The sequence below is a fragment of the Lithobates pipiens genome, unplaced genomic scaffold (genome assembly GCF_037356315.1).
Source record: "Lithobates pipiens isolate NorthernLeopardFrog02 unplaced genomic scaffold, aLitPip1_a1.2 Scaffold_8, whole genome shotgun sequence".
NCBI classification, from domain to species: domain Eukaryota; kingdom Metazoa; phylum Chordata; class Amphibia; order Anura; family Ranidae; genus Lithobates; species Lithobates pipiens.
In genome coordinates, this window is record NW_027507903.1 from 372,678,229 (window position 1) to 372,694,941 (window position 16,713).

The following is a 16,713-nucleotide window of genomic DNA, read 5'->3' on the forward strand; positions in this document are numbered from 1 at the left end:
TTGCTACCAGCCGCCATTTTATAAACAATTCTAGCGCTCCTGAGCTTGTTCATGTGACCCCAGATCGAAATTGCCTGCAGGCCTAATGAATTCTGTGCAGACATGATTGTCATCTGATCGATCTTGTCTCTGGCCCTTTTTTTTACATAATCTGTGGAAGAATTAGAACCTTTCCAGGTTGTTTCTGTATCTAAGATTTTTCTTCTCCATTGGGATGCAGGAATTTAGATACTGCTGCGTTACACTGCCGCCTACAGATGGTTTGGACACCAACACAACAAAAAAATAAAAATTCTGAAGGTTTTTTTTTTTTTTTTTTTTTTTAACACTTGTTCCTCCATTGACTCACTATATTGCTGCTTAGAGTTTTCAGAGATCACCTAAAGGCAGACAGAGTAGAGGTCCAGGACAATGACATGGGACAAGATGAGGGAGCTAGAGTGTAGGAGGTGACATTGCACAGCTAAAATGGACACTTGCCTTTTGGGCACTGGGTTTTAGCATGCTTATGCTGTAGGTGGAGGTCAGATATCTAGGAAGCATATTTATATCTAGCACATCAGTGGTTCCTGCGTGTTTTTTTTTTTTTTTTTTTGTTTTCCTTGTATGCAAGCAGCACTTTATTTGTGGCTTTTGCCTTTTTAGCCTGCCCACCATCCCTCGGCTCTTTTTATCAAGGTGATTTCTGGCACTGCTACACTCTTCAGGAAGCCACATTGTAATATCTGGAAAGCCTATTTTTTAATGATTCTGTCCCATCTTTGGCAGCCAAGGATTTAAAGGCTGGGTGTTTCTACTACAAATTTGCATGAAGCTATTGGACTACATTGTGGCCTCAATTGAGGCTGGGATGTTTGCCCAGCTTCCCTCCAGGCCTCTTGCACCTCAGAGTGCCGACTGCATTGAATAAGCTCCCTCCATCTCTGAATGGGCCCATGTGCTCTTGTCCCAAGACCAGGATATCTCTGACCAGGCCTGCAGTGGAAGCAGAATGTTTTTTTTTTTTTTGGATCTCGATGATTCTCATAATGTGTTCCAGATGATTTGGCTGGCGAGGTATCCTAGGGAAAAAAATGATGGCTTAAGGCCGGGTTCACACCGCTGCGATGCGGGAACGCCGCGAATCCGCGGCGTTTTCCCGCATCGCATTACTCCCGCCGGCAGTTCACACTGCCCTATGCGGACGGCTGGGAGTGTCAATGATATGTTAATGACACCCCCAGATCCGTCCGCATATCGCAGTGCGATCTGCCGACTCGCACAGGAATCGGATCGCATGGTGTGAACCCCCATGCGATCCGATTCTGTTGCGGACCAAAAAAAGGGTCCCGTGCGAGTTTGCTGCGGGAGCGATGCGAATTCAGCCATACTGAGATCGGATGTGATTTGCGGTGCGAATCACATCCGGATCTCCCCCCGCAGCAGTGTGAACCCAGCCTTAATCAGGGCAACACCAAAGGTGGTATTGCCCTTCAAGAAACGGACCCAAATCTGACTTTGGCTGAAAGGCACTTTCAGCCCTGTCTGCAGTCCACATTCTTGCACCTTTTATTTGTGTGTATGGTCTCTTCACCTCTGTGTTCAGGACCTGTGTCCAGTTACTGCTGGGTGACGCTAGATACAGTACCTTGAAAAAGTATTCACACCCTTTTGAAATTTTCCACATTTTGTAATGTTACAACCAAAAATGTAAATGTATCTTGTGTGATAGACCAATCCTTATTTTATTTTTTTTTTTTTTTTTTTTTAACAAATATCTGAAAAGTGTGGCGTGCATTTGTATTCAGCCCTCTGTACTCTGATACCCCTAACTAAAATCTAGTGCAACCAATTGCCTTCAGAAGTCATCTAATTAGTAAATTGAGCCCACCTGTCTAATTTAATCTTTATAAATACAGCTTTTATGTGAAGTCCCCAGAGGTTTCTTCAAGCAGAGTTCTTCCCAAAAGTGGAACTTCCACTTTAACCACTTCAGCCCCGGACCAATTAACAGCCTAAGGACCAGAGGTCTTTTTACAATTTTGCACTGCTTTAACTGGTAATTGCGCGGTCATGCAATGTTGTACCCAAACGAAATTTGCGTCCTTTTCTTCCCACAAATAGAGCTTTCTTTTGATGGTATTTGATGGTATTTGATTGCCTCTGCGATTTTTATTTTTTGCGATATAAATGGTAAAAGACTGAAAATTTTGAGAAATATTTTCTACTTTTTTGCTATAAGAAAAATCGAATAAACTCCATTTTAGTCATACATTTAGGGCAAAATTTATTCAGCCACATGTCTTTAGTAAAAATGTCAATAAGCGTATATTTATTGGTTTGCGCAAAAGTTATAGCGTCTACAAACTAGAGTACATTTTCTGGAATTTACACAGCTTTTAATTTATGACTGCCTATCTCATTTCTTGAGGTGCTAAAATGGCAGGGCAGTACAAACCCCCCCCCCCCCCCCAATGACCCCATTTTGGAAAGTAGACACCCCAAGGAAGTTGTGGCGAGGCATGTTGAGCCCATGGAATATCTTTTTTTTTTTTTTTTTTTTTTTTTTTTGTCCCAAGTGATTGAATAATGACACAAAATTTTTTTTTACAAAAAGTTGTCACTAAATGATATATTGCTCACACATGCCATAGTTATATGTGGAATTGCACCCCAAAATATATTCTGCTGCTTCTCCTGAGTACGAGGATACCACATATGTGGGACTTTTTGGGAGTCTAGCTGCGTACGGCACCCCGAAAACCAATCACTGCCTTCAGGATTTCTAAGGGTGCAAATTTTTGATTTCACTCCTCACTACCCATCACAGTTTCGAAGGCCATAAAATGCCAAAATAGCACAACCCCCCCCCCCCCCCCAAATGACCCCATTTTGGAAAGTAGACACCCCAAGCTATTTACTGAGGCATGTTGATTCCATGAAATATTTTATATTTTGCCAAAAGTTGCGGGAATATTACAATTTTTTTTTTTTTTTGCACAAAGTTGTCACTAAATGATATATTGCTCACACATGCTATGGGCAGAAGTCAAATTACACCCCAAAATAAATTCTGCTGCTTCTCCCGAGTACGGGGATACCACATGTGGGGGACTTTTTGGGAGCCTAGCAACGTACGGGACCCCGAAAACCAAGCACTGCCTTCCGGATTTAAATATAAAATGCTACCAAAAAAAACTGTTGGCGATCGCAGGGATCAGGCCTGACTCTGCGAACGCTGCAGTTATGTGTTTAGTGTTTTGTAAGTGACACTGATACTGCACTTGGGTGGGCTGGGCAGAGGGGCAAAATGCAGGTGCCAGCAGGTATCTGGGCTGATCCTGCTAACAATGCGTTTTTTTGGAACCCTAAACTGCTGGGGATTCTAGTATAGATCAGATCAGATATTGATCTGTTCAGATTCTATACCACTACGGGAGGTTTATGCTTTGCGTGTGGGTGTTAGCGGTACTGGCACTAACCTAGCGCTGCCTGGGGCGACGCAGACCCTGACCCTAAAACCTAATTGATATCATCCGCCGGGTGATCAGGGGGTTAAACCTTTATTGGGTAATAAATGGTGGGTGCCCTGATGCTATAAAAAGCAAACTAACCAGAGTCGCCCCTAACACTTATACGGTGATCACTGGTGAAAGGGTTAACTAGGGGCAATCAGGGGGTTAAAACCATTATTGGGTAGTATATCGGGGTACCTAGCGCTATAAAAACCTGGCGGTGAACCTACAAAAAAAACTAGCTGCCTAGCGACACTAATGCAGCGATCAGAAAAATGATCGCTTAGTGACACTGGCAAAAGGGGGTGAAAGGGTTAACTCTAGGGGCAATCAGGAAGTTGAACCTTTATTGGGGGGTGGTAGGGGGCGACCCTGGACCTAACACTAACTGCCCTGACACTTTTTGCTTTTACAACTGACACTGAATGCAGTGATCAGTAAATAAATGATCACTGCAATCAGTGACCCTGTGACTGGGGGGCGGGGGGGGGGGGGGTGGGTTTGTGTACCTATGTGTTAGTGTAGTGTTTGGTGCACTTACTTTTAGTCTTATCCTCGTAGTCCGGTCTAAAAGACCGCCCCGAGGAGAATGACATCACTTCCTCCCTGCCTGTGTATACAATACACAGTGGGAGGAAGCTTCTCATTCGCCAGGAGCGATCGAGAGGGGGTGGCCAGAAACCAACGGCCATCCCCTCATCCCGGATCGCTCCTGCAGCGAAACGGACCGCCGTATCCAGCGGGAGGGGGTCTGATCGGACCCCCCCACCCGCTGGAAGGCAGGCACGTACATGTACGTGCTTGTGCCTGCCGGTGCCATTGTAATGACGTACATTGGCAATATGGCGGTCCTTAAGTGGTTAAGTACTACTTACCCCCTGACATGCCACATTTTGGCATGTCATAAAAAATAAAAATAAAAATTTGAGTACCTGGTTTTGACAGGTACCCAGCTCCCACTTGCACTCCTGACCGCATAGGTGGAGACTCCTCTCCCCCTAGACAGCCCCTTCCTCTCTGCAATCTTCTGGGACACGTCACAGGTCCCAGAAGATTGCACAGCCATTCACGGCGTGCAGTGTGCACCCGGCTGTGAAGCTGCAAGCTGTCAGTCGGGTGCCCACAGTAGTAATGCCAGCGCTGTGGACAGGCAGGGGGACAGGAGCAAGGCTTTGAGTGCCTGGATTGTGGGACAGGTGAATGTTTGTTAAAAGCCAGCAGCTACACTCTTTGTAGCTGCTGACTTCTAATAAACACAGGGACTGGTGGAACTCTGCTTTAAGGCCCGTACACACAATTGGAAGTAAAAAAATTTCCTAACGATCTGACCGTTTTCTGATCGTTTAGTATGGTGCTTTCGACTGCTGATTACAAACACAATGTCCAATTTTCATTTAATTTAGTACAGTTTTCATCCGAAAAAAAATTGTAAGAGTAAGACTACACATGCTCAAACGAAAGAACACATTCAAAACAATTTAACACATTGCATCACTTCTCAAGTTGAATTCGGTCGTACAAGAATTTTCGTATGTTGAGTAACCTCTTCACTTGTGACATGAGGCTACCATGCAACAAAAAATGACAAATTTGTCTGATCTTTGTGCATGACGGCAAAGGAGCACACCAGACTGGTCAGGGATGAAGTTGTGGGGACTTTTAAACCAGGGTTAGGTTATAATAAAAAAAAAAAAAAAAATTCCCAAGCTTTGAGCATCTCATGGAGCACTATTCAATCCATCTGAATGGAAAGAGTGTGGCACAACTTCACCACCTAAACTGACAGGCAGACAGATTTTTTTTTTTTTTTTATTATTTCTCTTGACCTCTTCATCTATCCGAACCTTGAATTTTGTCCTGCCTGCATCTTGTTCCACTTCTAGGTGTATTGGACAGACAGGTCATCAAGAAGGCGTATGCCTTGAGGCTGTATTCACACAGCAACACAGATCTGCAGCAGCTCTCCAGTGCTGACTGTCATGGGGGAGCATAGTGCACAGTTCAGCATGTCACATGGCTCTTGTTTTGCACAAACTTTGTGATGTACAAAACATACACTTCATTCTTGACAATGTACAGCAGCTTGATGCTCCTTGCTGCCATACATTACCATGTGATTCGGCACAATGCTCTGTGATAAAATGCAGAATGTGTCTGCATTTTATCCCAGCACAGCCATATATTATGTTTCAGTGCAAATGGGTTAAATGAGAAACAGTAGCTTCCTTGTGTCCCTGCAGTAAGATGTTTTACATAGAAGTAAAACATCTGGCACCCTACACAATGTGAATTAGCCCTTTTTATAGGGGTTGTAAACCTTTTGCTTTTTTCACCTTAATGCATCCTGTGCATTAAGTTGAAAACTTCTGACAGTGACCGAACCCCCACCCCCATTTTACTCACCTGAGCCCTTCGTTCCCTCGCAGAGACACGCTGGACGTCTCTTCCTGGGGTTCTCTGCTCTTGATTGGATAGATAGCGCAGCTATTGTCTCCTGCTGCTGTCAATCAAATCCAGCGACTCGGGCACAGGGAGCTGGGCCAAGTCCGGCATTCTGGGTCTATGCATGCAAATGCTGGACCCAGGGAGCTTACCCGCAAGGTAACCTTCCTTGGGAGAGCACTTCTCCCAGTGGGTTTACCGATGCGGGGGACCCCAAATGACGAGGTTTGGGGCCACACTGCAAGACTAACTGCATAGTGGAAGTATGTATGATATTTAAAGTGGTTGCAAACCCACTTTGGAAAAAAAAACTAAAACCTGCAAGACAAAGGCATAATACATTATTTATAACTTTATATTTGTATTTATTTATAACTTCCCTTAGATCGAAGCCCCCCGCAGTGGTCCTCGTACACCGCCCGGCCGGTGACTTCGCTCACGGAGTTACTTCCAGGTATCGTGGGCTCTGGCGCTGTGATTGGCCAGAGCCGCAATGTCACTCCCGCACATGCGCACAGGAGCTTCCGGTAACGGAACAGTCTAACTAAAGCAATGGCACGTACTGCCATTGCTTCAGTGCTCATGTGCCAACTGTGCAGGTTTAGGAGATATCCTGGACAGCTACAGGTAAGCCTTATTATAGGCTTACCTGTAGCAAAAAGTGGTCTGTTAAGGCAGGGCTCGACAACCCGGGAGCCAGGTCACATTGGCGACCTGGGGCAGCACAGCTGGGGGTATCTTGTCTCCGTGGAACACCCCCCCCCCCGGCGTGATTGCGTCGGGCCGCTCCACCGGCGGCCGGTAATTGACCCCCAAGCTTTGAGGCCTTCTGCGATCCTATGGTTCCTTCTGAAATCTGGCGCCCTCTTGTGGTGGCCGTTGGAATGACAACCAGCAATGCTAATGGAGCTTCCCCTGCCTGCCAGCCTATCTCCTTCCCTTTACTTAGAATTCCTAAACATTATATATATTTTTTTATTCTAACACCCTAGAGAATAAAATGGTGGTCGTTGCAATACTGTTTGTCACACCGTATTTGCACAGCGGACTTGCAAGCGCACTTTTTTGGGGGAAAAATAATTTATTTGATTAAAAAAAAAAATTATTTTTTTTATATTGTGAAAGATAATGTTACGCCGAGCAAATCGATACCCAACATGTCATGCTTCAAAATTGCGCCTGCTCATGGAATGGCGACAAACTTTTACCCTTTAAAATCTCCATAGGCGATGTTTAAAAAATTCTACAGGTTGCACTTTTTAAGTTAGAGGACGTCTGGGGCTAGAATTATTGCTCTCACTCTACCGATCCCTCACGTGTGGTTTAAACACTGCTTTTATATGCGCTCGCTTCTGCACGCAAGCTTGGCGGGACAGGGCGCGTTTAAAAATTTATATATATATATAATTTTTTTTTTTTTTTTTTTTTTTCACTGTTCTTTAAAAAAAAAAAAAAAAAAATCTGTGTCACTTTTATTCCTATTACAAGGAATGTAAAAATCCCTTGTAATAGAAAAAAGCATGACAGGTCCTCTTATATATGAGATCTGGGTCAGAGACACCTCACATCTAATAATTACACTAAAATGCAATTTAAAAAAAATTCGTCATTTGAAAATAATAAAATAAATAAAATGTCCCTCTAAGAGCTATGGGCAATGATTTGGAGACAGGTGGGGGGCTATCTTCCCCTTACTCGTCTCCATGTCAGGCCAGGGACAGGTCCAGATCGCCTTCACGGACCTGGCTCCTAACTTTTTTTTTTTTTTTTTAGCTGGCTCCTAGATTCCAAGCAAATGTGTCAACCCCTGTTAAGGGTTTCCAACCACTTTTTTTTTTTTTTTTTTTTTTTTTAATTGGATCTTCTTCTTCTGGCCACTTCCAGTTTCCAGGCGGTGAAATGCACGAGCGAGACAGCTGCTGCACAAACCTACCTGGTGCTAATGATATGCAGATTCCTCCAGTGCTGAGGCAAGGCACCATCTCTGCTGTTAACTTTTTATATTTTAATAAACGGAATTGCACTATGGTCCTGTCCTTTTTCTTAATTTTCTAACTACAAGGAAGATTGCTCCCCAGGCCTGTCCTGTTGACTCCAGCATCCTAAATCAAACCAAGCTTCACCTGACCTGTCTTTTTAATTAAAGGGGGTCAAGGTGGTTTGGCAAGTAGGCTACTTGCCTATATCCACCTGGTGTGTTCAGCCATAAACCGTCCCCATTGTGATGGTGTAAAGATCTGAATCGCGTCGCATCTTTAATGGATGTTTTTTTGTCATACTATCGATCCAAATGGCTGCTTATAGTTAATGTTCAGCTTTATGATTATAAAGCATCAAAGTGCATATACATGGCACTTTATTATTGCACAGCACTATTGCACTTGGTTTATGCTATTTAACCATAGTATATTTACTTAGCGTCCCCTTATTCTATATACAACCCATAGTAATTTACATATTTATATATTATTTGATGTATGATTCTATTTTTATCAATTAGCTTGGGTGATTTTTGGTTTTCACTTGAGATTTAACGTAGTGCACAGTGATATCCCAACCCATGCAGTAATTGCATCCTAGATATATTCGGAAACGCACTGTTAAGGGTTGAAAAGAAGGTTCTGGGCAGCGATATGGACAACATTTGCAGATAGAAGATTCTTGGTAGCACATTCATTTTTAACACACTGACTCGGCCCATCCATCCTGTTCCATTTTTGCAGGTTCACCCTTATGGTATAGAGCAATGGAGTATAGTTAGAGGTATATAAGTGAGGGCAATGAAGTGGATGCCTAAGTATTTCAAGGAGGAATTGCGCCAGGAAAAAAATTGCAGCTGTATTTGTAAGTCCCCTGGAATATTCAAAGGCAGGATCTCAGATTTATTGTAATTTTTAAAAATTTAGATCTCATGAAAGTCTAGCAATTCGGCCATGATATTGGGAAGCAAAACCAGCGGGTCAGACCTAAAACGGTACATTATACGCATAAGCGGGCAATTTGTCCTCCAGACCCCACCTTCAGCCCCCTAACACAGGGATTTAGGTGTATGCTATTCAGCAGAGGTTCAAGGGTGAGTACAAATATCAGGGGGGAGAGTGGACATCCCTGCTGCCATCCGTTAAAAATGGGACAGGTCAGAGTGCACCATTCAGTTGGGGCTCTGACCTCATTTAGTCAGAACCGCCCACAGGAATGTCCAGTCCACCCTGTCAAATGCTTTTTCAGTGTCTGGTCTGTAGTCGGGCCCAATATATCAACAGGATGGCACGATTGGAATAGTCCCATGCTTCTCTTCCCATAATGAAACCTATCTGATTATAATGAACGTGTGTATTATGGGTTTGAGGCGATTAGCTAGAATCTTCGCTTATGTTTTAATATCGTTGTTCCAGCAGCGAAATTGGCCTGTAACTACAGGGAGCAGTAGGATCTTTCCCTTCCTTTAGGAATTGAGATGTGGGCGACTACCCTTTTAGGTATTAGTCCCTGTTGCCAGAGCATTAAATTGGGTACACATTGGGTTAGCTAGTAGCAAGTGAAGAGTGTGGTAATGGGTATTTGTCCTACTTGGCCCTCCACAAGGATAAGGGCGGTGCTGCGCCCACAGCCTTGGTTTTTTTCTGAAGGTTGATTTAACCTTTCATCTAAATGAGGACATTGTGTTTATGTCTTTGGCCGTCACATCCCAAAGAGGTTGCTTTGCATTCTTTGGAAGTGGTCCGAGCTCTGCGGGTGTATTTGTCTGCTACAGCTCCTTTTTTGGAGGTTTGACTCCCTATTCGTATCGGTGGCTGGTCCGGAGAAGGGCCTGGTGGATCAGACAGATTGTGGTTCAGGCTTATGCCAAAAGGGGGCGGACGCCCCCTTTCCTGTCATGGCACATTCCACCAGTGCAATTTGTGCCCCCTGGGCTTTCTGACATCAAGCATCCATTTCCCAGGTGTGTAAGGCGGCGACTTGGTTGTTCATTCATACTTTCACTAAATTTTACAAGGTTGATGTGAGCGCATTTGCGGATGCATGCTTCAGCCTCAGGGTTTTGCAGGCAGCCGTTTTAAGGTTGCAACTTCTTCTGTTGAGGGGTTCTTGTTATGGGTGGAGTTTATCTTTCTGTTCTCACCCCTCGTTTTTGACTCTGCTTGGGGAAGTCCCTAAGTTCAAGATTAAAGGTGCTGTGCATCAGTGAACGAAAGAGAAAATTTAGTATTTTTGTAATCAACGTAAAATCCTTTTCTCTGAAGTTCACTGACTGACACAGCCCCCACCCCTCCTATTTGTACTGCTTTTTGACTAACTCAGCTGCTGGAAGCAAAGTGAGGGGTTATAGCCAGTAGCACTGCCCCCTGGGCGGTACTGTGCAGTTTTGCTGTTTTCACATGTTCTGCCTAGTCCTCTTTTGAATGTGGCGATATAACCCTAAGATCAAGATTAAAGGTGCTGTGTCCATCAATGAACTTCAGAGAAAAGGATTTTACGGTGAGTACAAAAATCCTATTTTTACCTAAACATTTAATCTAGTAGTGTTTTGAAACTAAACTGGCCAAATACATATCGGGTGGGGGATATCCTCAGTTTTAGAAGAAGAAAAAAGTTCATAATTTGTGTTCTCCGTTGCTGGTACTCTGCAATTTTTTTTTTTTCTATTCTTTTACAGGCTCTCACAGCTCTACTTTCTGATGATAGCAAGTTTGGATTCATTGTAATAGATGGCAGTGGGGCACTTTTTGGAACGCTTCAAGGAAATACAAGAGAAGTGCTACACAAATTCACTGTGGATCTTCCAAAGAAGCATGGTAATTTTGAAAAAAAAAATTGGTCTAATAAACTATAGAGATACTTACTTTTTGTAGTCTTTCCCCTTTTTTGTTTCCCTGCGACAACATGCAGTGAATTTGGTTCACCATGACTTGACACTGGAGAAATATAGCCTCCCATAAAAAAAGTGCTGCAGGATTTTAGGGTGCGGGCATTTGATCCCCTGCTAATTCTGTACACTTTTTTTTTTTTTTTTTTTTTTTTTTTTTTTTTCACTGACAAATGATCAGTCTAATTTTTAATGGTAGTTTTACTTTAACAGTGAGATGGAATAAAAAAAAATCCAAAACGCGTTTCAAAAGTTTACAAATTGATTTGCATTTTAATGAATGACATAAGTGTTTGACCCTTTCGCAAAACATAACTTGGTACTTTGTTGCAAAACCCTTGCTGGCAATCTGAGGTCAGATGTTTCTTTAATTGGCCACCAGGTTTGCATACATCTCAAAGCGTAATGTTTTCCACCTCCATGTTTGACCGAGGGGTCATTGTTCTTGGAGTTATAGGCAGCATTCTTCCTCCAAACACGGCAAGTTGAGTTGATGCCAAAGAGCTCAATGTACTTTTTTTTTTTTTCTCATCTGACCACAACACTTTTACCCAGTTCTCCCCTGAATCATTCCAATGTTAATTATCAACCTTCAGATGGGCCTGTACAAATGCGCTTTCTTGAGCAGGCGGACCTTGCGGGTGCTGCAGGATTTCAGCGTTACCAATTTGTTTTTTTGGTGACTGGACCCAGCTGCCTTAAGATCATTGACATACACGATTCTCCCTTGTAGTTCTGGGCTGATTCCTCACCTTTCTCATGATCTTGCATGGAGCCCCAGACCGAGGGAGACTGAAAGTTTTGTGTTTCTGCCATTTGCAAATAATCGCACCAACTGTTGACGCCCTCTCACCAATGTGCTTAGCTATGGTCTTGTAGCCAGTTCCCGCCTTTTGTAGGTCTACAATCTTGTCCCCGACATCTTTAGATAGCTCTTTGGTTTTGCCCATGGTGGAGAGATTGATATCTGATTTGCTCCTGTGGACAGGTGTCTTTTATACAGGTAAGCTGAGATTAGGAGCACTCTCTTTTTGAGTGCTCCTAGTATATCCACTCGTTGCCTGTATAGAAGACACCCGGGAGCCAGAAATCTTGCTAATTTGATAGGGGATCAAATGCTTAGTTCACTCGTTAAAATGCAAATCATTTATGAATTTTTGAAATGTGCTTTTCTGAATATTTTTGTTCTGGCTCACTGTTGAAATAAACCTACCATTAAAATTTTAAACTGATCATTTCTTTGTCAATGTACAAAATCAGCAGAGGATCAATAAGATTATTCCCCCCCCCTCCTCACTATGCCTTATTGCAATTTGTTTTGGATCCTCTGCGAAGTCCTACAAATAACTATCAAGTCTCACCTAATGCAGCTTCCTTTTTAATAGTTTGGGAATGATGCTTAATCGCTCTTGTATTCAGAGCAAGGTTGCCACACTCATGTAGGCTGTGCTTGATTGCACAACAGTGCGATACAATCTTGCAGTGTTGTAGCTTGGCTTTCTAACTACTCCTTCACAAGGTTGTAGCTTAACCAGCACCTAGCCACACCTAATTCTGTCCACTGCTTTGTCAACACTGCCATTGTTGGTGAAACCCCGCCACTGTAAGCTCTAGTGTCTGGGACTGGAAGCACAAATGAGGTTTTGGCTCAGTCATGAAGGGGTAGAGGAAGTTTCTTCTTTGGACAATACAGTACAGGGCACTGGCAGATTCAGTTCCAACTTGATTATAGGCAGGTTCCTTTTTTGTGTGATTGTACTCTTAAAAATGTCAGGCCCTGTTTGGAGAACCAACATATGTCTGTAATGTTTGTTAGCGCTCTGCAGCTAGAGGAGAACCAAGGGATGGTGTAGTGCGAAAGAACAAACCCAAGATCCCTCCTAATTCAGTGCAGTGGAGTGATGGCTACTAACTCGGAAAAGTCATAAATGTCTGCCATGGTTTGATAAAAAGATTTACTGGAAATCAAAGGATTCCGAATGATGGAAAGGGTTAAAATATGTCTGACGATCTCACCCAAACCATCCACTAAATGAGATCGAGGTTCATAATTGAGCACGTTTAGCATTCGGTCAGCCATATTTTAACCCTCTCCATTCTTGGAATCCTTTGCTTTCACAATAAATCTTTTTACCACAAACTGTGTGGCATAGACATTTCTGACTTTTCTGAGGTATTCCTCAAGTGGTTTGTAGCAATCATGTGATTGATCACTGGCAAAAAATAGCCCTGTATAACCCATCCTATACCCAGCAGTTTTCAGTTGTTTGCTAGTGTATTTCAGTGTTGGATGTATCCTGAGTGTACCTTAGTTGTTGCACTTGCCAAATTCATCAACTTTCTTCTGCATTGTTGCCACAGCGGCATCTCATGCAGTTTCTAGATTCCGTACCTGGGCTCCACCAAAGAAGATGTGTGGCCAGCCTGTAAAGTCTCTTCGGGCTCTGAATCATGCATTAGGTGCCCACTAGGGTTGCACCAATACTAGTATTAGTGCCGATACCTAGTATTTGCAGAAGTATCGGTACTTGTGCAAATGCAGATACCTGAAAACCGATATTTTCAGGCTTGGATCTTTGGGTGGGTCTCCTTAGTGTTAAAGAAGTCTGGTAATTGGAGCTGTCCAAAAAAAAAAAACAGCGGCAATGTTAACTAGACATGTGCAGAGTAAAATATTTCGTTTCGGAATTTCGTTTTCGTCCGAAAACTTAATTTATTTAGTTACTCCCGAAATTCGTTTTTATTTCGTTTTTCGTTCAAAAATTGCATTCGTCCGAAAATCCACATGAATTACGGTCGAATTTTTTGAAGGCTTATGGTTTCTGTCGAATGTATAAAGAAGATTCGACGGAGCTAGTATATAGCATACTTTAGAACCCCTGTTAAAGTCTATAGGACTCCAACGTTCAAAATCTAAAGTGCTAATTTTAAAGACTAATTTGCAAGTTACTGTCCTAAAAAGTGTTTGGGGACCTGGGTCCTGCCCCAGGGGACATGTATCAATGCAAAAAAAAGTTTTAAAAACTGCCGTTTTTTCGGGAGCAGTGATTTTAATAATGATTAAAGTGAAACAATAAAAGTGTAATATTCCTTTAAATTTCGTGGGGGGGGGGGGATGTCTATAGTATGCCTGTGAAGGGGCGCATGTTTCTGGTGCTTAGAACTGTCCCTGCACAAAGTGTCATTTATGCAGGAAAAAAAGTCCTTTAAAATCACTCGCAGCTATTATGAATTGTCGGCTCCGTAATACAGAGAACACTCATTGAAAGTCATTGATAAAAAAAATAAAAAATAAATAAAAAACCTGACCCCGCCCCCTCTGACGCAAGGGGAAACCCGGGGTTCCCTGTGACGTATGGGTGACCCCGCCCCCTCTGATGTAACAGAAACCTGCCTGTGTTACATCAGAGGGGTGCGGGGTCACCCATACGTCACAGGGAACCCCGGGTTTCCCCTTGCGTCAGAGGGGGCGGGGTCAGGTGACGGGTGGCCCCGCCCTCCGTATATAAGAAACGTCAGGCCGCCGCAATCCCTGCAGTGTCTCCTCCGCGGAGACAGAAGAATGGATTCGCTGCGCTGGATGAGATGAGCCATCACTGGAGAGATGACCGTCCGTCGCTGGATAGCAAGAATGGATTACCACCGCTGGAATCTATATTTTTTTTTTTTTAGTAAAGGAATTTTTCAAAAGTGTTTGTCTTATTTAACTATTTTTTACACTTTCTTTGTGAAATGGTAGGGATACTTTTGTACCCCCTTACCATTTCAAACAGGGGGGGCCGGGATCTGGGGGTCCCCTTGTTAAAGGGGGCTTCCAGATTCTGATAAGCCCCCCGCCCGCAGACCTCCACAACCACCGGCCACGGTTGTGGGGATGAGGCCCTTGTCCTCATCAACATGGGGACAAGGTGCTTTGAGGGGTCGCAGACCCCCAAAGCATCCTCCCAATGTTAAGGGCATGTGGCCTGGTACGGTTCAGGAGGGAGGGGGGGCGCTCTCTCGTCCCCCCATCTTTTCCTGCGGCCTGCCAGGTTGCGTGCTCGGGTAAAGGGTCTGGTTATGGATTTTTAGGGGGACCCCACGTCAAATTTTTTCTTAAATTTGAGGCAGGGTTCCCCTTAATATCCATACCAGACCTGAAGGGCCTGGTAATTGAATTTGGGGGACCCCCACGCGCTTTTTTTTATTTTTATCAATGACTTTCAAGGAGTGTTCTCTGTATTAAGGAGCCGACAATTCATAATAGCTGCGAGTGATTTTAACCACTTGCTTACTGGGCACTTAAACCCCCCTCAGTCCCAGACCAATTTTCAGCTTTCAGCGCTGATGCACTTTGAATGACAATTGCGCGGGCATACAACACTGTACCCAAATGAAATTTTTATCATTTTTTTCCCACAAATAGAGCTTTCTTTTGGTGGTATTTAGTTACAGCTCGGAGTTTTATTTTTTGCTAAACAAACAAAAAAAGATGCAAAAAAATAAATAAATCATGTTTTAATAGTTTGTTATAAAATTTTGCAAACGGGTCATTTTTCTCCTTCATTGAAGTGCGCTGATTAGGCGGCACTGGTGGCTGCATTGGTGGGCACTGATGGCTGCATTGGTGGGCACTGATGGCTGCATTGGTGGGCACTGATGGCTGCATTGGTGGGCACTGATGGCTGCATTGGTGGGCACTGATGGGCTGCATTGGTGGGCACTGATGGGCTGCATTGGTGGGCACTGATGGGCTGCATTGGTGGGCACTGATGGGCTGCATTGGTGGGCACTGATGGGCTGCATTGGTGGGCACTGATGGGCTGCATTGGTGGGCACTGATGGGCTGCATTGGTGGGCACTGATGGGCTGCATTGGTGGGCACTGATGGGCTGCATTGGTGGGCACTGATGGGCTGCATTGGTGGGCACTGATGGGCTGCATTGGTGGGCACTGATGGGCTGCATTGGTGGGCACTGATGGGCTGCATTGGTGGGCACTGATGGGCTGCATTGGTGGGCACTGATGGGCTGCATTGGTGGGCACTGATGGGCTGCATTGGTGGGCACTGATGGGCTGCATTGGTGGGCACTGATGGGCTGCATTGGTGGGCACTGATGGGCTGCATTGGTGGGCACTGATGGGCTGCACTGGTGGGCACTGATGGGCTGCACTGGTGGGCACTGATGGGCTGCACTGGTGGGCACTGATGGGCTGCACTGGTGGGCACTGATGGGCTGCACTGGTGGGCACTGATGGGCTGCACTGGTGGGCACTGATGGGCTGCACTGGTGGGCACTGATGGGCTGCACTGGTGGGCACTGATGGGCTGCACTGGTGGGCACTGATGGGCTGCACTGGTGGGCACTGATGGGCTGCACTGGTGGGCACTGATGGGCTGCACTGGTGGGCACTGATAGGCATAGTTAAGGCGGCACTGATGGGCAAAGATGGGCACAGATAAGATGGCATGGATGGGTGGCACGGATGGGTGGCACGGATGGGCACTGATAGGTACCACTGATAGATGGGACTGCTGGGCACTGATGGGCGGCACTGCTGGGCACTGATGGGTGGCACTGCTGGGCACTGATGGGCGGCACTGGGTCGCAGCACCTTTGAGGCAGATTGTGGGCACTGTGGGTGGCACTGCTGGATGGCACTGTGGGTGGCACTGTAGGTGGCACTATGGGCGGCACTATGGGCACTGATGGGGGGCACTGATGGGGGGGGCACTTACTTTTATTCAGGATGGCACGGCGGTGGGCAGGTGGGCACTGGCAGGGGGCAGGTGGTCAGCTGTATTGCTGGCCGTGATCGGCTTTTTTCTTCTCTCCTCGCGCTGTCAGCGCGAGGAGGAATAATAGCCGATTACCGGCTCCGTTCTATCACATGATCAGCTGTCATTGGCTGACAGCTGATCACGTGATA

General features: G+C 44.8%; 1 protein-coding gene across 1 annotated transcript in view; it reads left to right on the forward strand.

Annotated features, from left to right (window-relative positions):
- The window catches only part of ETF1 (eukaryotic translation termination factor 1), an 86,366-nt gene that overhangs the window by 51,740 nt on the left and 17,913 nt on the right, over window positions 1-16,713 (forward strand). Inside the window, exon 5 of the mRNA XM_077473581.1 lies at window positions 10,594-10,732. Within this exon, the coding sequence (XP_077329707.1) occupies window positions 10,594-10,732 (139 nt within the window). The remainder of the gene's footprint in view (window positions 1-10,593; window positions 10,733-16,713) is intronic.